Source organism: Adiantum capillus-veneris, chromosome 20, assembly GCF_014529385.1.
Source record: "Adiantum capillus-veneris isolate H3 chromosome 20, ASM1452938v2, whole genome shotgun sequence".
Classification (NCBI taxonomy): Eukaryota; Viridiplantae; Streptophyta; class Polypodiopsida; order Polypodiales; family Pteridaceae; genus Adiantum; species Adiantum capillus-veneris.
In genome coordinates this window covers 74,746,278-74,768,097 of record NC_140950.1, presented here as the reverse complement: position 1 = coordinate 74,768,097, position 21,820 = coordinate 74,746,278, and the positions used below count along the sequence as shown (strand labels likewise).

General features: G+C 41.5%; 3 protein-coding genes across 4 annotated transcripts; 2 read left to right on the top strand and 1 right to left on the bottom strand.

Annotated features, from left to right (window-relative positions):
* The first annotated feature begins 5,237 nt into the window (after window positions 1-5,237).
* On the top strand, window positions 5,238-6,239 carry LOC147432760 (uncharacterized). Its single transcript, XM_086491642.1, has one exon. It carries the CDS (start codon window positions 5,238-5,240, stop codon window positions 6,237-6,239), a length of 1,002 nt encoding a protein of 333 aa, XP_086347768.1.
* A 744-nt stretch (window positions 6,240-6,983) lies between these two features.
* LOC147432759 (uncharacterized) lies at window positions 6,984-7,772 on the top strand. The gene has a single exon (XM_086492586.1). It carries the CDS (start codon window positions 7,327-7,329, stop codon window positions 7,684-7,686), a length of 360 nt encoding a protein of 119 aa, XP_086348712.1. The 5' UTR covers window positions 6,984-7,326; the 3' UTR covers window positions 7,687-7,772.
* Window positions 7,773-7,864: 92 nt separating this feature from the next.
* Window positions 7,865-15,614, bottom strand: LOC147432758 (hexose carrier protein HEX6-like). 2 transcript variants are annotated; one of them, XM_086492585.1, is made up of 7 exons: window positions 15,177-15,614; window positions 13,994-14,203; window positions 12,415-12,524; window positions 10,906-11,331; window positions 10,314-10,514; window positions 9,636-9,805; window positions 7,865-7,958 (listed from the first exon to the last, which is right to left on the bottom strand). In XM_086492585.1, exons 1-7 carry the CDS (start codon window positions 15,328-15,330, stop codon window positions 7,880-7,882), a joined length of 1,350 nt encoding a protein of 449 aa, XP_086348711.1. In that variant the 5' UTR covers window positions 15,331-15,614; the 3' UTR covers window positions 7,865-7,879. The 2 variants fall into 2 exon arrangements, with proteins under 2 accessions (XP_086348711.1, XP_086348710.1); XM_086492584.1 differs by lacking the exon at window positions 7,865-7,958 and having other exon boundaries at window positions 9,376-9,805; window positions 15,177-15,612.
* Between the last annotated feature and the right edge of the window lie 6,206 nt (window positions 15,615-21,820).

Genomic DNA, 21,820 nt, shown 5'->3' with positions numbered 1-21,820 from the left:
AATACACTCTCTATTGTTTGCCTTCAGCTTCCTTCGGCTTCTCGAAGCTGTGCGCGTTTCTCTGCAACCCTAATTCCAACAGGCACCTTTCTCGGGTCGATCTTTCCACTTGATTAAGGCTTATTGACGTACATGATGACGCGTACGTAAATCATGATAGTCGAGAATACGTTCAGGTTCATGCGGTAAGGTAGGAGGTTCAATGAAATCAACCAAAATATGTTGGTCAATGACATTGTCGTCCCCATGTCACCGCTTACGTAAACGGCTTACATGAAACACCGGATGAATACGAGAATGTGTAGGTAGCAATAATTTGTATGCACGATCAGCTACTCGCTTGAGTATTTTGAAAGGCCCACAATATCGGGGAGATAATTTAGGTGTTGGCCAAGTTTTCAGACTTTCTGCATGTTCTGGCACACGTAAAAATAATTCCTCCCCTTCTTCGAAGGTAATTTGCCGATGTTTCTCGTCAGCGTACTTCTTATACCAATCCTGTGCTTGTCGGACGTTCTCACAAGCGAGTTTTAGCATATCCATGTGGTCTTGAAAAAAATACTTAACTTGTTGGAGCTTTGCGGTTGCCAACCCCACCGTAACAGGTGACCTAGGTTGAAACCCGTACATGAGCATGAAAGGACTAAATCCACTTGTGACATGCTTAACGCTATTGTAGGCAAACTCGAGAATACGTAAGTATTCTTCTCAGTCTAACTGTTTTTTGCTAACATATGCTCTTAGCATATCCTCTAGCACTTGGTTAACTCGTGCAGTTTGACCATCTGTTTCTGGATGATCAGTTGTACTGAGGTTTAGTTGTGTACCCAATCGTTTGAACACAGCCCTCCAAAAATGTCTGTTAAACTTGGGATCACGATCACTGACGATGTTACTTGGCAAACCATACAACTTGTATAGATTGTCGACAAATAACTTGGCTAGTTCTGGAGTCTTAACCGTTGATTTGGTTGGAATAAACTTACATAGTTTAATCAACCGATCTACGACCACCCATACCGAGTCATGACCTCGTACAGTGGTTGGTAAACCCACAATAAAGTCCATAGAGATACTTATCCATTTTCCATTGGGAATGTCCAAAGGATGTAAGAGTCCACCTGCTTTCAGGCACTCTCCTTTGTTACTTGACATTTTTGGCAATGCAAGACATAAGCTTGAACAAAGCCATGTAAACCTGGCCAGTAAAACTGTCATCTTACGAGAGCATAAGTCTTTCTAATACCCGGGTGCCTTGCACTTGGACTATCATGACATTCATAAAGAATTTGGCGCCGAATGTCTGTGTCCATCGGAACACAAACTCTCCCCTTATGGAGTAGGTACCCATTTTCGATGGTGAAATGCTTCCATCGTTGTAGTTCATCACTCGATAGAGGAGAACTATGTGTGGAGGTTAACGTTACACTACCATCATTGGAGTGAGAAGAATCCCTCATTTGTACATGGCTCCATACTTTGGAATATGCTTTATCATGTCCATATTTGTCTTTGAGAGAATCCAAAAATTCACTATGAAGTTCCGTGAACAAGAGAGAATTGATCTCCGGCATACGACTTAGAGCGTCAGCCACCACACTGTATCATCCTTTACGATATCGGAGCTTGGCATCATATTCCTGAAGAATCTGGGCTCACCTGGCTTTCCGACCCTTCAAATCATTTTGTTGTGTAAAGCATTTGATGCTTTTATGGTCAAACACAATCTCAAACTGAGCACCATACAAATAATGCCGCCATGTTTTTAAGGCAGACACTATTGTATAGAGTTCGCGCTCATAAGCAAAGTAGTTCTACTGAATTGCATCAAGATTCTTGCTTTCAAATGCAATTGACCGTCCATCTTGTAACATGACTGCTCCAATAGCACGGTCACTAGCATCCATTTCCAAAACGAATGGTTTCAAAGGATCTACAATAGCTAGTATGGAAGCTGTAGCTAATGCATCCTTGAGCGTATCGAAACTGTGCTACTAAGAGGGTCCCCAATGAAAAGCTTTGCCTTTTCCTTTCAGTTGATCCATCTCATGGGAACAGCAATATTAAAAGAGTTTTTAACGAACCTTTGGTAAAAACCTGTAAATCCTTTTAAAAAATGTAATTCTTCCATATTTGTAGGAGAAGACCATTGTCAGATTGTATCCACTTTGGATTGATCCATATATAGCCCATTAGCTGAAATAATATGCCCAAGATAGTGAATTTCTTCTTTCAAAAAATCACACTTAGATTCCTCGGCATATAATTTATTTGTTCGTAACAATTCGAACACCTACGTCAGATGTTGTAAGTGTTATTCTTCAGAAGCACTGTAGACTAGAATTTCATCAAGAAAAACGATGACAAATTTGCCCAAGTACGGCTTCAAGACAATCTTATAAGTGTAATGAATGTTGCAGGCACATTGGTTAACCCAAAGGACATCACCAAAAACTCGTAGTGTCCAAACCTTGTTTGGAATGCAGTTTTGGGTATATCAGCAAGTCGAATATGGACTTGGTGATAACCTGACCACAAGTCTATTTTTGTAAAAATGCGAGCATGAGTGAGTTTGTCGAACAACTCATCCACTCGTGGCAATGGGTACTTGTTCTTAACCGTAACCGCATTTAAGCCACGGTAGTCTACGCACATGCGCACACTGCTGTCTTTTTTCTTCACTAATAGGATAGGAGAAGCCCATGGTTAAGAACTAGGTTGGATTAACCCTCTGCTAATGTAGTCAGCAAGCTGACGTTCCACCTGAGCAGCTTCAGAGTAACTCATACAGTAGGGCGGTTTATTGACAAGTTTACTGCCTCCAACCACATCGATGCTATGTTGCATCGATCCTCTCGGCGGCGGTAATCCTAATGGAAAATCATTAGGAAAAATATCTTGAAATTCCTTTAATAACTTTTGTAACTCACTAGCAATGTTTGCTTGTTTGGAAGTAGCCATTGGTGGAGGAGATGAGAGAGAAGCATGCAGCATTGAGGAATGTTTAACAGATTCAATGTTAGAGAAAATGAGACAATGAGTAACACAAGAAAACTTGATCTATTTCATTATCAGAAATGAGCTGCATAAGCTTAGCTGTACATATCAATGGTGAAGGAGGTACATCCTTCTCTCCTAACAACAACACATCTGTGCCATGGGATTCGAACATCAAGCTGTTGTGCTCATAGCTACACTTCAGTGATGGTCCTAGGCTATGCAACCATTCCCTACAAAGGACCACGTCTGCCCTCTCCATGTTCATAACTTGAAAATCCAAGGATGTGGAGTAACCTTGTACTTCTAACGGAACAGCTCGGACTTGAGTATCCCAGATTTCAGTACCATGTCCATTCATCATTGCTACCTTGTAGCGGTGGGTACTGGGAGTTTGAGGAAATTTGAGTTTTTTCACCAATCTGTAATTGATAAAATTGTGAGTAGCATCGTCATCTACCAAGATGCGCACCTTGTGCCCTTGAAAAAATCCGTGCATAGGCATACGAAAGAGAAAAAAGCGCCAAAGGGGCGCCACTCAGGGGAGGCCGAGCAAAATGGGGGTCGATTACACGGCTGGAAGAAGCCAAGAGCGACCGTGGAGCCGGGTGTGGAGAGGACCACATGAGGCCGGCTCAGAGAAGCTGAGGAGATCTCATCATCCAGAGCTGCAACTACGAAAGGAGAACGAGGCCGGCTACAGAGAGATGGGTGGGTTTTCAAGAGTTGGAGGTCGCCAGCTTGAGCAAGGAGGGAGGCGGGCCTTTGAGGTCTGAGGGTTGCATGAGGAAGCTCACCAATTGCATGGGTGATCCCTGCAAGAGATTGAAGGGCTGCCAGCTATGAGGATGGCGGAGACCTCCACGTTAAAAACAATCCAAGCACTGCTAACCGGTATCACAGGGGTGGGTCGAAACCTGCAAAAGTAGAACAATAAGATACTTGACGAAAAGAAGCCCTCAACGCTGCAAAGGAGGAGGGCCGCCAGTGATTGGAGGCATCAAGGGAGTGCAGTAGAGGACGCCGCCAGGCAGGAGCATGGAAGAAGGGTTGGAGGTTGATCGTCTTTGTAGAAGATCATCGAGAAGGATGGAAACAGTTATACTCCAAAACATGTGTATTATGGGCTCTATCATTGCCCAACTATGTGATAAGATACTGCCATGATATCAATCCATTCCAGTCACCAACCAATGATTATTGTCTCTCTCAACCTCATGTCTCGTTAGGCATAACCAAGTATGGGTTTTCGGTGTGTGTCGAGTGCATGAGTTTATATGTGGGGGAACATTATAGGCCAAGCGTGTGCCTTGTTGCATATGAATTTGTGAATGTTAGAAGTTTAATATGCTTTGAGGTGTGTCGAGTCGAGAGTCTGGGTGAAAGAAGGTTGTAAGCTTATAAGCAAATTTGTGTTTTCATCAATCTCGAATTGTCTGAGAGTGTCAAGGTTGTTTTGCTTGGCATAAGGTTCTTTGAAAGGGGTGGAAGCTTAACCCAAGCATGCTTGCTTTGTGGTCGAGTGGGTGTAGTCGGGGTTGGTCGGGTATGGGCTTGGACATTGAATGTTTGCAGATCGGGAGACTAGGCGTGTGTTTACTAGGGGATAGGGGTGCTGTGAAATCACTGGGCTATAGAGAGGCATTCAGATTGTGTGCTGGTGGTTTTCCCATTTCCCCCTTTCCATCTTGTTGTGCCCCCACTGAGGATCCATTGATTGCTTCCTAACAAAGTGTTCATGCGTCAAGATGAAGCAGGAGTTTGGTCAAGTGTTCAAAGGAGATGAAGATACAGACGATTGAATTGCCGATTTTGAGCTATTTATGTTGACAGTATTGCAGATGTCAGGTGATAAAGCAAGGCTCCAAACTCTACCTTTGGTGATGTGAGGTAAAGCAAAAGTTTGGTTCGATGGCTTAGAAGATGTGCACAAGTAGAATTGGATCGGATTTTGAGAGCACTTTCTACAAAGGTATCGAAAGGTGGTGTCGACTTCGGAGGCAGATGCAAAGCTCAAAGGCTTACAGCAGGAAGTAAGTGCAAATTTTGATGCTTTTGTTGATAAATTTGAAGCTTATTGGGGGGATTTTGCGGCTGCTACCCAAGCAACCAACGCGGGGTATTTTAAGCAGGCAAGGTTTCTATCTTGCCTGCATCCCTATGTTTGTGAGAGGGTGGACTATGAAGATCCAAGGACCTTTGATGAAGCTATCAAAGTCGCTAGAGCAAAGAGTCAAAAGATGAAGAAGAAAATGGAGGCAGGATTGTTACAATCTATACTCGCGGTAGCCAGTGGACCTAGGCCCAAAGAGATTGATGAGCATCAAGAGGTAAAAGCCCTTTCTTTTTTTGATATGAATGTGATCAAAGCACGTGAAGCTGATGCCAGGCTAATGGAGGTAGAACAAGTGCCAACCAGGTCTCAAAGGATACAAAGAGGCATATTCAGAGTGCCACCTAGTTTGCTTCCTCAAGAGGAAGAGGTGATAGAAGATCTTAAAGAAGAGGTATCATTTCTAGAGCCAACAACGAAGCTAACAGCAAAGGTTCCAGAACCGGTAAGATCACAAGAGGAGTTCGACAGTTCTCATAGCTCCAGCAGCAGTTTGGACACAGATAGCATGTGGGAGACAGAATCCATGTATTCTAGGTATGAAACTTATGATGTTTTTCATGTAGATGAAGTGGAAAAAAATGTATGTGAGTTGCCTGCCATTCATTTGAAGGTAAAGGAGGAGCATACTGCAAGTGTGGAGATGCCTTGTATGAACACGCCAATCGAGCAGCCCTATCTTGTGCCTGGTGGTGGTGAGTGCTTGCTAGAAGAAATGTGGTTTGATTGTGCATCAGACCTAATTGAAGAGCAGGTTTTTGAGGATGACTTGCAGGAGCTAGGAACAGAAGCTATGGTAGGTCAAGTTGATTTATCTATGCAAGGGGTGGGGCAACCTTGCCTTGATGGGCATGTCGAGGTGTACTTTGAAGTTTCAAAGTTTGTGTGTAGCCGTGGAGAGCTAGCTCCGGCAGATGACTCTATGGAAACTGATGCGGGTGCAGCCTATAAGAGTGATGCTCCATGCAAAGAGGAAGGTGCCACCAACCTTGCAGGTGATGAGTTATTTGAAGAACAGGTTGTAGCTCTAGCAGGTCATGTTCTTGAGTATGAAAAGGTGGCCTTGGAGATATTTACAAAGGGTCTGGATACAGGTTTGCAAAGGGATCAGGTTTGCTTGGTTATGTAGCAAGTGGAAGCAAATGGCAAGGCATTGAAGCTATGTGTTGTGTTGTTGATAGCTATGTTGTTCCAGGTTGCTTTGCAAGGTGTACTATGCAGGTTTCACTGCTCATATGATAAAGGTGATGATATGGAGAGTTCTCTAGCAGGTGACATGATAGCTGCTTATGGTACCAATACTTCAAGTGGTCGAAAGTATTCTTATGGTTGGCACGAAGGCTTATGGATGCAGGGTGACAAAGCTCCATTCTATGAAGAGCTGTTAGGGTGGCTTGTCTATTGGCCTACAAGTGCAAAGGAAGGTTTGAAGATGCATGCTTTACAGATGGATGGCCACGGCCAATGTTTTGTTTTTGATCCAGGTGGACCCTATGCCATGCTTGGGGAAGCCTGGAGTTTTCCATTTGACCCTGGAAGATGATGCAATAGCTGACGACTTTCTCTCTATCTATATAGCCACTATATCATTTTTTCTTATGCAGTCTATATACCTATGTTATACCATTCTCTTTATGCAGTACTATTTTACCTAAATAATGCTATGGTTGAGCATGAATGCTCAACGAGGAGGTGGGCAATGATGCCCAAGCCGTGTCGACCCGAGAAAGTGTCAGTGACAGGTGCACGGCAGCAGATAGGTTGATGGTTGCAGGCTTGGTCATGTGCTAGATGCACATTAGAGCAGGTACCGCAGGGACGTGTATGCCAGATCCGGCATTTTGCAGCCAAGCATGGTTGTGAATCTTTGCTAGAAAAATCATGTCATTGTGTATATGAAGGTGTCGGTCATGCTCGGCAAGTTCAAGATACGACGGCCGGCCATGAATTGTCGCCATTACAAGGAAGGACCAATGTAACGAGCTGCAAACGTGATGGGGGTCGGAGAAGAAGTCGACGGGCATGCCAGACATCAATGGCGTGTGAATGCTCGCCACATCGAGGTTTTTTTTTTTTTTAACAAGAACAAATTTTATTTAGGGGCATGCAAACGAGGGCTATGGGCTCTGTAGCTTGCATGGGAAAGTCGCCATCTGCAGGTGGAAGGAGAAGAGTTTGGCAAGGTGGTGGGCGTGCAGGAGAAAACGGCCATCTGCATGGGAGAAGGAAAAAGGCGGAGAGTGGAAGGGAGGGGCCATGATCGAGATCTGGTGCAGAAGCCGCGAGGGCTGCAGCTCATCAAAACCAAGGAGTTGGAGGTTTATGGGGTCTATGCGGGGCCGCCAGGGCGTGAGCAGGAGAATGAGCCGCAAACGGCTGGCATGAAGGAAGGGTCGCCAGAGGTGGCGAGCAGGGTCAACAAGGGGTGGCATACGAAAGAGAAAGGGCCGCCAAAGGGACGCCACTCAGGGGAGGCCGAGCAGAGCGGTAGTCGGTTTACAGGGCTGGCAGAAGCCGAGAGCGGCCGTGGAGCCGGGTGTGGAGAGGACCACATGAAGCCGGCTCAGAGAAGCTGAGGGAGATCTCATCATCCAAAGTTGCAACTAGGAAAGGAGAACGAGGCTGGCTACAGAGAGATGGGTGGTTTTTCAAGAGTTGGAGGTCGCCAGCTTGAGCAAGCAGGGAGGCGGGCCTTTGAGGTCTGAGGGCTGCATGAGGAAGCTCACCAATTGCAAGGGTGATCCCTACAAGAGATCGAAGGGCTGCCAGCTATGAGGATGGTGGAGACCTCCACGTAAATAAAAAAAGCCAAGCACTGCTAACTGGTATCACAGGGGTGGATCGACACCTGCAGAAGTAGAAGGATAAGATACCTGACAAAAAGAAGCCCTCAACGCTGCAAAGGAGGAGGGCCGCCAGTGATTGGGGGCATCAAGGGAGTGCAGTAGAGGAAGCCGCCAGGCAAGAGCATGGAAGAAGGTTGGAGGTTGGTCGTCTTCGTAGAAGATCATCGAGAAGGATGAAAAGAGTTATGCTCCAAAATATGTGTATTATGGGCTCCATCATTGCTCAACTGTGTGATAAAATACTACCATGATATCGATCCATTTCAGTCACCAACCAATGATTATTGTCTCTCTCATCCTCATGTCTCGTTAGGCATAACCAAGTATGGGTTTTCGGTGTGTGTCGAGTGCATGAGTGCATGAGTTTATATGTGGGGAAACATTATAGGCCAAGCATGTGCCTTGTTGCATATGAATTTGTGAATGTTTGAAGTTTAATACGCTTTGAGGTGTGTCGAGTCGAGAGTCTGGGTGAAAGAAGGTTGTAAGCTTATAAGCAAATTTGTGTTTTCATCAATCTCGATTTGTCTGAGAGTGTCAAGGTTGTTTTGCTTGGCATAAGGTTCTTGGAAAGGGGTGGAAGCTTAAGCCAAGCATGCTTGCTTTGTGGTCGAGTGGGTGTAGTCAGGGTTGGTCGGGTATGGGCTTGGACATTGAATGTTTGCAGATCCGGAGACTAACTGTGTGTTTACTAGCGGATAAGGGTGCTGTGAAATCACTGGGCTATAGAGAGGCATTCAGATTGTGTGCTTGTGGTTTTCCCATTTCCCCCTTTCTTGTCAAATACATTAATTACATGTTAAAGGCCCAATGCTATTGGGGTGTATAATGTTATGAATTTTGGGTTTATGATGGGTAGAAACTTTTGACTGTTTTATTCAATGCTTTTGGATCATGGCATGGTCATCAACCTTCCACAATTTTACTTATAATAGCTTGTCTAAGAACATGTAGTAAGAGAGATTAAACTAGCTATTGGCATAATCATAAAACACTGTATTATGAAACACATTATCACGAGTAATCATGAGGATCAAACAATACTTTGATATCCCTTTTTCACTTGTGATAAAACATTATTGCTTATGACTATCCATTTCATAAGTGAATCATAAGCCATAAGTATTTTGCCAAATACAGATCCATTCCGATTATCAAAATTGGCCTAACGGTAAAGGAGAGGGGCTTTAAGCGTGTCCGCCATGGTTCAACCTGTGTGACACGTGGGTGTGAATGGGGGCAATCCCATAAAAGTAGTTGAAACTTCACATCGGAATGCACAAAAGAGAAAAGAAAGGAACAAAAGCAAATTGTCTTTGTTAAGGATATGTGAAAGATCTTGCAATCTTTCACAAACTTAAACTTGCAACTCAACAAAGACACAATGAAATGGACTAGGCAAACATCTTGCTATGTATGTTACTATAAAGAGACATTTCTATTATGTGTAGTACCTTTTCCAAAAAGGATGTTGCTTCCACAACTCTGCTATATTCTCTAAAGGTACACCTTTTGTTTCAGGTAAAAGTAAGCTAGTGAAAATTGTCATGACGAATACCCAACCGCCAAAAAAATAAAATATACCGGCTTTAAGGTGGCACAACATGGCTAGAAAGACTTGAGCTGTTATAGAGATGAACAACATGATGACACATATGTTGATGCTTTGCCCTGCTGACCTTATTTCTAAAGGAAAAATTTCACTAGGAATAAGCCATGCTAATGGCCCCCATGACCATGCAAAGGCAACAACAAAACCGAGTATCAAAAGGATGCCTACAATCCCAAAACTTGTCGAAAGTTCATTGTGCGATTTTAGCTTCCATTGGAGAAGAGCACCTGTTAAAACCTGATTAAAAACATGTTCTTTGTTAGAAACATGTTTTCCATTATCAATGTCACCAAAAAAAAAACAATTGTGAAGCCAATAAGCCATTAAGCGCTTCTAAGTACTTGCGAAAACAATCCCTTTTTTTTGTTTTTTGCAAAATAACTCTTTTCTCCACATCTTTTATCGCGTATAATTCAATCATCCTACAGATAAATAAAGGCAATTTTAAAAAAAAAGTTTCTATTATGATTATCCTTATCAAATATATCCCTTTATACGAATATATGACAATGTGATGCTTTGCAAAGCAAACACCTGTTGTGATTAACTGTTCTCAATTTAAATAGTGACATCATTTGATGATTATTTCACATAAAAATAGAAAAGGAAGTTTTTCTTTCATGGTTAAGACTTTAAAGAATGCATTTTAGCAAGTTGAAAAATCTCTTTTGTTTGAACCAAAACATGCCATTGTGTTAGTGCTAAGAAAAGAAAGGGCTTTCTTCAAGGCATAAAAATCACTTACCAAGAACAAGAGCATGGTGGATCCTCCCCAGAAAAACACTTTCCTTCGTCCAAATTTGTCAATACAAAGAGCGCCAATGGCAGTTACTCCTATGCTGATAACTCCCAAAATTATCGTGGAGTAAAGAGACGCATTTGTGCCAAACCCAAGAGTTTGGAATAATATGGGCATATAGAATGTGATGATGTTGATGCCAGTCACCTTGAAAGGAATTTTACATTAGATGACCTCAAACTTTGAGAAAACAACATTTTTTTTTTAAAAAAAATCAAAATTACATATGATACATATGCTAGACCCATTTGAAACAATAAGGGTACCCCGACATGGGGAGGGTGTAACTGTTTTGAGTTTACCCCCCCCCCCCCCCCCCCCAACAACACACCGGCCACCACGGGTGTGAGAGAGAATCCCATGCCATCAATCAATTCAAGCATTGTATTACAAGAACCGGCATGGGTCGACCGACTAGGAGTTCAAAATTGAATTAATGAGTCACAAATATACCTCCAAGATACCGACCATATAGTCAATCAAAAATGGCTCTTACAAACATGCAACAATACTTCCATTTTAAGTAAATGAACTTTACCTGTTGAAAAAAGGGAATCGCAAAAGCCATGATAAGTTGAGGTCGATATTGTCTCTGCAAAATACTTTTCCAAGGGCTTTGTATAGACTTTGAAAGCTCTGTAGCTTGAAGAAGGTAATTGAACTCCTCTTGCACGTCGGGAGTGCCACGAAGTCTTTTGAGTACCATGAGTCCATCATCTAGATGACCCCTTTGTATAAGACTACTTGGCAAATCCGGCAAGAATGCAAAAGCAATCGTTATTATGAGTGCAGGAACAAATGCTAAGCTCAGTGACAGCCTCCATCCCCATGGAATTATATTTACTGTTCCATAATTCACAAGAAAAGCTGATGTGCCTCCAAGTCCTATGGCTACTTGAAACATTGTTGTCAATCTCCCTCTTAATCTTGAAGGAGCCATTTCTGAAAGGTATAATGGTACTGCCTACATACAATATGGAAGGACAAAAATACTTAAAGAGTTGAAAATATAAATCTGTATTGGATATTTCTTAGAGAGACTACAATGAAAAAGAAGAGAATTTTTCTCGTGTTTATTGATTGACTCTGAATTAGATACTCAACTAAAATCCTTGATAAAAATTCTTCTTTTTTTTTAGTGAAATGTGTGTGTGTGTGTGTGTGTGTGTGTGTGTGTGTGTGTGTGTGTGTGTGTGTGCGCACGCGCGCAGGGACGTGCACGCATGTGTGTACCTATTTTTTTTCATAGTTGTATGGTAAATTTACCAAAAAAAAATACATAGTTGTATGGTAAATTTACCAAATTTACATATTTGGCATATGTTATGTTTATGATATAATCTATCATACTTACCATGCTCTGTAAGCATGGTGAGTTGTAAAATGTATACCCTTGACCTTTAGTCAATGGCCAAAGGCCAGTCTATATTTTTCAAGGAGTATAATGAAATATTTAATATGAAAGTTGTAAAACTTGTGTGTGTGTGTGTGTGTGTGTGTGTGTGTGTGTGTGTGTGTGTGTGTGTGTGTGTGTGAGAGAGAGAGAGAGAGAGAGAGAGAGAGAGAGAGAGAGAGAAGAAGAAGAGAGTTTTAACGTAATAGGAAACTATCCCAAGAGACCTTAAAGATCTAGCCGACGAGGAGTTGAACTCAAGACCTCTTATTCAAGAGGGAAATGGCATAACCAATCTACCACACTTGGGTGATAGGGGGGTAACCAATTCATTCTTGTACAAGGGACAACTAGAAATGATTATGTACCGTATTATCTATACGGTAATTACAGTTGATTACGGTTAAGTAATACGGTACATAAACATTTGAGATCTCTTGGTTGTACCTACTTCCAAGTCGATCAATAAACATGAGAAAAATTTCTCACTTGGTATATTACTTAACCATAATTACTATATAGTTGTCCCCAACTTGATTTAAAACCAACTATAGTTAAGTAATATACCTAGTGAGTGTTACAAAGTCTTAGTTTTAATGAATACCATGATAAGGTCCTTGAAATGATAAGAAGGTGAAGAAGAAGAAAACTCACTTGGTTAGTGAAGCCAAGTCCTACTCCAAGGATGATGCGCCCCAAAAGTAGCATCCACAAGTTTTGGGCAACTCCATCAAGGATTGAACCCAACAAAAAGCATATCCCACCTTCAATCACCATAGTACCAACATTTTCAATCTCCTTCCTTTACATACTATCTCGCCATCAAGAAATTTTGACATTTTCTAATTTTCTATGTACTAAAATTTAAAAACACAATTTTTTTATCTACATCTTTTACATGCTTAGTTTGATCGATTCTTCAAACCTACACCTCTTTTTAATCGACTTAAAGGATGTTTTTGAGACATTCAACCCATAATGTTATCAGTACATTTCTAATTCAAAATTTGATCCATTTGAACTTTCCCATACTTTTTCTTCTAAAGAGCCATGGATCAAAAAAATAATCAAAGTTTTTCCTAAACTCCTGGTATGAAATATACCCAAGAAAAATGATAAGCCGACAATTTCACACATAAATTAGTAATTAGAAGTGACAAGAAAGAGCACATCGTTTTGTGTGTGTGTGTGTGTGTGTGTGTGAGAGAGAGAGAGAGAGAGAGAAGATTATCATCCAGATATGACCCATGGGACCAAAAACAAAATATTACGACAGTTCCTTCTAGGAGGAGGTGCAAGATACATATTAGTTAAGGATTGAGAGTCCATAGGGACGGTAAAAGAAAAGAACAAAACCTAAGGGTGACCAAGTGAGAGGGGAGTTGGTTTGAGAGAGAGAGAGAGAGAGAGAGAGAGAGAGAGAGAGATGGATGTGGGCTTTTCAATAACAATGCCATCGCACTCATAAATAAGTCCAATTGGAGCTTTGTTTCATGTATGTACGACTCCACATTGTGAATAAGTAGTTTCAATACCTTCAATTTAAGCAAATCATTCCTAAGAGTGAACCACCTTAAACAACTCTAGTAAAGCACTCAGATTAACTTACAAATTAATTGCAATATTAATCATTACAATTGACACAGGCCCTATGCAACATAAAAACAAAACACACGCACCAAACAAAGCCACTATTGACCGTGCGTGCACCCACATAATCACATTTTGAGCTATGAGACATTGTTAGCATGAGTCTAGTATCTAGTTAGCATAAATGAGCCAATTGTGAGACATGCCCCAGTACGGAAAGAGATATACCCCTGATTTAAAGACAAAATTATGGAACATGCTTGGAATCTTGCTTATGTGTCCGCTTGTGGTGTGTTGAAAAGGGAACTATTAATGGGGCTGGAGTATCTCTAATCCTTCAAGAAGCCTCATAAATTGACTTTTCTAAACTACAGCACTAAGATAAAATCTGATAAATTTCAATATCAGCATCATTTAGCGACTTATCATTAGAAATCTGATTCCCAAATAACAACCATGATTAGATTTGCATAATTCCCCCCAAAACTACGATTTTTCAGTTGGTGTCTCTGATATGGCTCCTTTACCGTAAATCTAATGACACAATACAAGGCATATAGAAACAATTCTAATGGCTAATGATCCTTGTTGCATGCCAGCCACTTCATTACCATGCATGTCAAACATAAGAAATCAAGGATACCTGTGAGGATGGATACTCGACGCCCGTAGTCTCTAGTCACCCTAGATGCCACAAAGGAGGCAATCAGGCCCGCAAAATACAAGGATGATGTAAAAAGAGTGAGGAGCTGACTATCAAATTTACAATAGTTGTCTGTCTTGGCATCATTCTTCTTTCTGTAGACCTTTGGAAAAAACTTCAATAAAAAGTCATCCATGGTTGAGACGCCACCTATACATTTACAAACCAAATGGGTCATGGAGAGGGTCTTTATTTGTCAAAAAAAGCAAAATGGCAATACAAAAGAAAAAAAAAATCTATGGGCAGAATCTTTACAATTGAATTTATATAAAATAGAAGCTATTTCCTCGGCTTGTTTTGGGTGAATTTATACACATATTTACATACACCCACACATAGAGGGAGGCTACCCACCTCATATATGCATCCATACTTTATCAGCTAAGGTTAACTTTCAGGGTGCCTGCCACATGTTGTACGCTTGAACACGCCACATGTTCAAACACCTAGAGCACACCCACTATAGATAGACCATAGGCCGCAGTAGCGAGTTCGAATCCTCCTTGTGAGTGACACATTACCAATTGGTCGCCACTAATGGAGGCACCCCAAAATTAGTCACTATTTTACTTACACGCATAAGCTACATAAACATTTGAGGTCTCTTGGATGTACCTAAGATCTCTCTCTCTCTCTCTCTCTCTCTCTCTCTCTCTCTCTCTCTCTCTCTCTCTCTCTCTCTCTCGACTGATAGTACTTGAGTTCAAAACTCGTCTTTGAGGTCTCACAAGAAGTTTTGGACAAATTCTCACAACAATTCTCACATCGTGACTTACCTCAATTCTGTGAGGGAGGCAAAGCATACCTAGCTAGGTACGACTGGGGGCAAGGGATTGCCAGCCCGGTGGGGGGGCTGGCGGTCCCCTACCCCCAATCGTACCTAGCTAGGTATGAGGTGCCTCTTGAGCAGAAGCTCATGATGTTACGCATTGTAACACTGAAAAAGGCTTCGTTTTCCTACATGAATATTCTTGTGTCTCTTGGGGTTGTTCCTACAACGTTAATAACCTCTCCCTCTCTCTCTCTCTCTCTCTCTCTCTCTCTCTCTCTCTCAAACAAACACATAACACACACACACACACACACATAAACACAAACGCATAAGGAGAGGATGCAGACATACCAGAGATGCCCAAATCATAGCCAAACAAGAGGCCGCCAGAGGCGGCCGTGAGGCAGACAAGTACAACATAGGCGGTGGTCTTGTCATGGCCCGCTTTGTAGAGCTGCTTGCTGTTGCTGCTGCTGCTGCCGCCGCTCTCTAAGTGCAAGCTCATCTTGGACTTCTGCTACACATGAGAGCGGCCTTCCCCGGCCCTTCAATTTATGCCATATACGAAACCAGGCTACATGTGGCAGCTGGACGCTGAGTGTAGTATACAAGTAGTATACGTACTGCCGCCCTCCTCCTTTCTCCATCACACAGCCAAAGCCTCCGTTTCATTGTGGGTCCTTCCTTGCAGCGGCCTGAGGCTGCCTCTTTGTGTGTGTGTGTGTGTGTGTGTGTGTGTGTGTGTGTGTGTGTGAGAGAGAGAGAGAGAGAGAACCTTGTGCATCTTGCATCTGATCCTTGTGAGCATGGGTGTGCTTTGGACACAAGGGTCCCCTCATGAGTAGCCTATGTCGTAGGCTAGTATGTCATTCCCTTTTTAGTGAGAACAAGTCCAGCTATCCTTGGAAGAGTCCCTTCCCATACCCCACCCATTATTTTCTCATGGGAATGACCTCTTCGAGAGTGATCACATGCATGACTCCATTGCCAACTTGCATCACTCTAGGGTGGCACCCAGGTGTGATATACACCTAGCTGACTAGGTGGCCACCATTATGGGCACGTATCCCACTAGCAACACTCGTGTTCGTAGACAACAAGCCTTCGTGTATTTTTAACCGGCTAAAATCATAAAATCCATGCCAAGTTCTTGAAGAAAAACAATAAAACCTTACAAGTTTTGGTGAAAAAACCGGTAAATCCTTCAAATTTTGATCTGGAAACAAAAAGAGAAGTATGCCCCTTTTCTCTTTGGTTGGGAAAAAAGTTTTTGGCGGTATATGCTCTAGATGTATACCAAAATGCCTTGCACACGAAAGAGCCAAACTCAGCAGATAGTTGAATGTATAGAGGAGTATGACCAATGTGCTGCATTATTTGTGTTAAATTATCATTTTATACAAACAACATATTCATAATTGTATTATCACAAAATTTCAAACATTTTAACCAAGTATTTGATTGTATAAGATACTTTTGAATATTTATGGTGCTTATAAATCGCAAAAAACATCAATCGATCTTAGAGAGAAGGGGGGGGGGGGGGGGGGGGGGACCATGTTAGGCTTGTTGTGGAAACATGAAGCTACTGCAAAGTCTGCACACTAGAAGACATGTGCGTGCTTCGCCCTCTACACTTTTGTCTAGGTGTGTTCATGTGTTGTTGTCACACGAGGCTTGCTATGAGTTGTATCGTTGGAGTACCGCCATTGATTGTTGGTTGGAGGTGTTGTCAGGCATGCCATCCCTTATTGCTAGCCTTTGCTACACCCTCAACTTACTATGTGAACCATACATGTGGCACATTGTTGCTTTCCCATCAAAGCCAAGGTTTGATTGTCCCATACATCCTCTCAATGCCATTGATAGCCTCCCATCAACTATGCATCATCAATCCAGTTAAACCATTAGGGACATTCTTAAAAGAAGTGAACGAGCCACATTGAGATGTAATGTGCTTAGGTGCACCAATGTCAAATTATCCTAGATGATCTACATAATTTGCAATGCATGTTGAGGTGCGGGGTTTGTTGCACCGTAAGAACTCTTCCTATCCAATGTGTCATCTATATAAGCATTACCCATGTGACACTGTGTGATAAACCATGTGTGCCATGTGATGCCCTTTAGGCCATGATGAAGGGTCAAGGGTCAAGGGCCAAGCTAGTAGCTTGCCCTTCGAAAGAGTCAAGTGCCTTTTGGAGAAGTGCAAAGGTCACCTGTGTTGTGCCTATATAAGATGGCTTTTCTATACTCACTGCAAATCTAATGCAATCACTATGTTCATTTCCAACATGAATGGTTCATTGTTCGATCCACCATAACCTTTCAATACATGCATCATGAATTGATGGGTCATACTGACAGTGCACACTAAAAGCCCATTCTCCATCTTCTACAACATTTGCCAAAATTTGCATTTGAAGAAGCAATTGCAATGGTTACATTTGCTTCTTTTGCAAGCTTCTTTGGCCTTAAGTTTTGGACATTGCTTGATGATATGATCGTTTGTCCTACACTAATGACATTTCAACTTCTTCTTGCCTTTATCACTAACTTCGCATATCTATTATTGTTTTAAAAAGTACAAGCTACAAGGGTAGACATGCTACTTGCAAAATCATTAGAGGTGTCAATAGTGGTATTATTCCTTTGTCGTGCTTCCACAAATGGATGTTCAATAACACACACTGATTAGCTATGTTTAGAATGGGGTCTCTTGTAGCAATATAGCCTGACAAGACCGTCAAACTTCACATCATCAAGTTTATTCTCCAATACAAACCTAAAGGTGGACACAAAAGTTTGATAAGAATTTAGTAAAGGATGAAGAACTATACACAAGCGTAATATCAAGAATGATCTTACCAATGGTAATTAACTCCTCATTGAGATCTTTAATCTCAACAAGAAATACATCCATCTCATCCTCCTTGAAGGCTACATTGTCGTACGAACACTCACCAAAAATCCCCTCAATGAGAGAAAGCACGGGCGTTCACTAGGAAGTATGTAAGATAATATGTGCGAACGAAATAAAGGATTTATAATTAGGTACATTTATATAAAAATTTACTTACATAAAGGGTTTTTTAATTTAAAAAATAAAAAATTTCATACATAAGGGATAATTTTTTAACAAAATTGCGTACATAAGAAATACATATAATACTTGAAAATATACAAGCAAGGGATTATTTAAATATCTCTTGTTCGCACATGTTAAATGCAATTTTTACATATTAGACTCCCTAGAGAAGAAAGTAAGCTTTTGAGGGTGCTAGCGACGCTGCCCGGGATGTCATATGATATCAATTTTTGAAAGTACCCTTGCAAGAATGTACATAAAGAAGGAGAAGACAAAGGAGAAGCTCAAAAGCCCACGGTATAGGAAGTATTATTAATCAATGTTAATACAAAGATAAGGTTTTTTCTAAAGTGGAGGGCATATGTACAAGCCAAGGGAGAAAACCTCATAACAAGCAAAATTTTTAAGGTGGAAAAATATCCTTATGCTAGCTCCCCACTAAGAGGGCACTACCTCCTACTTATCTAACAGGTGAGGTCAATTGCATTCGCATTTAGGCTATAAAACCTTTCTTTATAGATTCTTTATTGAGTTGATTGAATTAGTCATTTTGTTCTTCCATCTTGCACATCTCTCTCTCTCTCTCTCTCTTTCTCTCTATATATATTTATTTATTTATTTATTTATTTATTTATTTATTTATTATATTTTTAATTTTTTTATTTATCTTAGCATGGTACTAAATCAAGATTAGTAATTTATTTAAGATATTAGATATCCATATTCTATTACTCAATGTGGCCTAGTGATATTAATCTTTGGGTGGTTTATTTTCAACCTTCAAGTGCTATCCATAGTATTTCTCCATAAACGATCTCTAAGATGTTGGATACTATATAGCCATCAAGGACACCATTCACATTGCATAGTGAGCTATTTACTTAGCATAGTGAGCTTACATTGCATAAGGTGCCACACCTTCACAGACTCCCAACACTTGAACTCTTGCCCTTTTCCATCCAAGCAAAGGGCAAGAGTTCATTAGTGCTACTTCATCTTCCCTCTCAATGCCACTCATAGCTATGGCGTTTTGCTCAGCTTCTGGTTCAATAGTTACAGGTTTTCTTTTTTAATTTTTTATAAAAAAACAAGTTTCCTATATTTGAAGGAGCTTACTAAAGGGTTGCTCACACACTTGCATGGCCTATAAGGGAGATGCTCAAAGCATAAAAACTTGTGACTTTTTTTATAGCAATGACTCACTCGTTTCTACTACAAGCCAATGATGAAGCTATGGATTAGAAAGAGTGAAAAAGAAACTACTTCAAGCATATCATGGCATCTCAAACCATGGTACTATGAGCTAGCTCTTACTGCAATCTTAGGACCTCTCCTATCCTAAAAAATGGAAATATATGGTATTGGCATTTCTGGTTTGGATCAACTAGAGTTCTTTGGTGAAAATGATCCAAGTTTTGTACAAGTTTTGGAAGATATTGCAAAAGCTAATCTCTAGATTGAGCAACAATGTCAAGCTCTTGATTGAGAACCTCTTACCTTCTTGGAAAACTCTGAATAGCATTATTAAGCATAGCACAAATGAAACTCAAAGGTTTTTTTCCAACTTGGTTTTCCTTTGCAGTATAATCAAGCATGTAGTTTGGTTTTATTGCATGTGATAAGCCCGCCCATTGCATTTCCGTCACATTTAAAAGAGTTAAGAAAACTTTGTGCTCTTTCTATAGAGGACTGCCCTTCCGGGGGGGAATAGGCTGACCTTTGAACATTCTGTATGGCTCAACCTTTGAACCTGGTACACAAGCCTCTAAGCCAAGTTGGCTTTTGTTCAGTCTCAGAGCTTTTCATGGTTAGTTGAAATAAGGTTATATGATAAACCATTCAGATTCCATGCTAACTTTCAAATTTCTATCATTTCAATCCTTGAAATTAAGCATAATGTCACCTAGGTTAAGCTCCACCTATGAGTTGAAGGGGAGAATGTTTGGTGGTAACTATCCCTATGCTAACCTTCCTACATTTGACCTAAGCTATGAGTTCACTACCTCCTAGTTATGACCCAATCAGTGAGGTCACTTGCATCAGCATGCAAGATATAAAGCCTTTCCATGTACATTCTCATTGATTTGATAGAGTTGATTTAGTCGTTTTTGTTCTGGGGGGGCGTTGCAGAGAGAAGGGGGGGGGGGGGGGGGCTTATTTAACATGCAAAAGGGCACCCAACAAAGGGCTTACATATAATACAGATTATTAGAGAGTTTTAACATAGGCATTGAATACACGTGATATAAAGGCTTTGCATTTAGTGAACCCCCCAAGTTTTTGTTATTCCATCTTGTATCAACCTCTCTCTCTCTCTCTCTCTCTCTCTCTCTCTCTCTCTCTCTCTCTCTCTCTCTTTTCCCCAATTTTATTAAATGTGTTTACACACATCACTATCCTAATATTGTAGCGTGAACTATGTCCTAATTTTGCTTGAACATTTGGCACAAAGATTTTTTTTATTTTTTTCAAAACTCACAATCCGTGAGTGAATTGAATTAAAACCAAAAAATTACAACACCATCCATGCTCATATCGAGCCATGGAATCCATCAGCATACTCAACAAAACAAGACGATGAGGGCTTTACATGGAGCCCTTACCCCAAGATACAACCCATACAAAAGTAACCATCATATTACAACCACCTCTAAGAAACCGTATACCGAGACGGCAAGAACATAATCTTGAACAAGGGGGGAGAGATGAGCTCCATCACCATACGAGGCTCCGATGAACGCCAACCGCCTAAGTGGAGCCACAGTCGAGAGAAGGAACAAATCAGTGGACTATTGAGGTGAGCCGAGAAGCTTCATAAAGAGACTTTCCAACTATGATCGTTGCTACTGAGGGAAGGACCCTTGCCATGATCCAGCACCCACCATCTGTAGCAACACACCAGGACCGATGGCCATACTCACCATGCAAACCACCATGACCATGGAGCACCACAAAGGCCACTCATCAATCCACATAAGCTAGCACTTCAATGAGGACCATAAAAGCAAGGGAAAGAAAGTGTTGCCACCACAGACTCCTTACCACCACCAGAGAAGCATGTACCCCTTTTGCCCCCAAGCCACACAACAAACCCTAGCATGCAAATTTCTCATCATAGAGAAGGGGGCCACCTCCCACCCTCGTTGCCAAATAATGTTGGTTACCAAAGCCACGGACAAGAGCCGGCCCAAGCCGCCAAGTGCCCCCCTCTTGGAACGAGCTCCGACTCTCTGCAAACCAGTTCTGGTCCCTATGCTAGCCAATCCGTCACCTACAGAATCGAGGGATTTAATATCCATGTAATTACATAAAATTTTGTGTGATCACAAGGAGTTATTAACATATTAACATAATCACAGTTAACATAATCACAAACAAGTCGGTTTAGGACGACCTGGTAACCCACAAAAAGCCTGTCAGGCTTTTACATTTTCCCGACACGCCCGTCGGGGAAATATAAAAGCCCGACGGGCCCATAACTAAATATATAGACGGGCCTCCTCGAGCCCATGGGGTGTTATTTTGTGAGCGTTCCACAAAGAGAGAGAGAGAGAGAGAGAGAGAGAGAGAGAGAGAGAGAGAGAGAGAGAGATCGACGACCTCCTATGTAGGTACATGGAGAGGAGAGAAGGAGTAAGGGGGTCGTGTGGGAGCGTGATCTGCATCGCAGTCTACGGAAGTAGCAGAGTACCTAACCACATGAATGTTTGTGTTGTGTGTGGTAGATGCCTTTTGTTGTATTGTATGGCAATAATAAGGTACCTTACCACACAATGTGGATGTGTGAATAAGCTATTCTACAGAACAGTTCTTACCATGGGGTCATCACCTCCATTACGAGGGAAATATGATGTCCTTGTGGTAAGTATTGGCTCATCATTTGGGTACTACGTCGGGAACATGGAGA

Bases quoted from the DNA above. Each gene is read 5' to 3' on its own strand.
- LOC147432759 (XM_086492586.1), top strand. From the start codon at position 7,327: ATGGGAGAAGGAAAAAGGCGGAGAGTGGAAGGGAGGGGCCATGATCGA.
- LOC147432758 (XM_086492584.1), bottom strand. From the start codon at position 15,330: ATGAGCTTGCACTTAGAGAGCGGCGGCAGCAGCAGCAGCAACAGCAAG. The intron at 14,204-15,176 runs GTATGTCTGCAT...GTAAATGTATAG, and splicing joins CTATGATTTGGGCATCTCTG to GTGGCGTCTCAACCATGGAT. The intron at 12,525-13,993 runs GTATCCTTGATT...TGGTGATTGAAG, and splicing joins TCGAGTATCCATCCTCACAG to GTGGGATATGCTTTTTGTTG.
- LOC147432760 (XM_086491642.1), top strand. From the start codon at position 5,238: ATGAAGAAGAAAATGGAGGCAGGATTGTTACAATCTATACTCGCGGTA.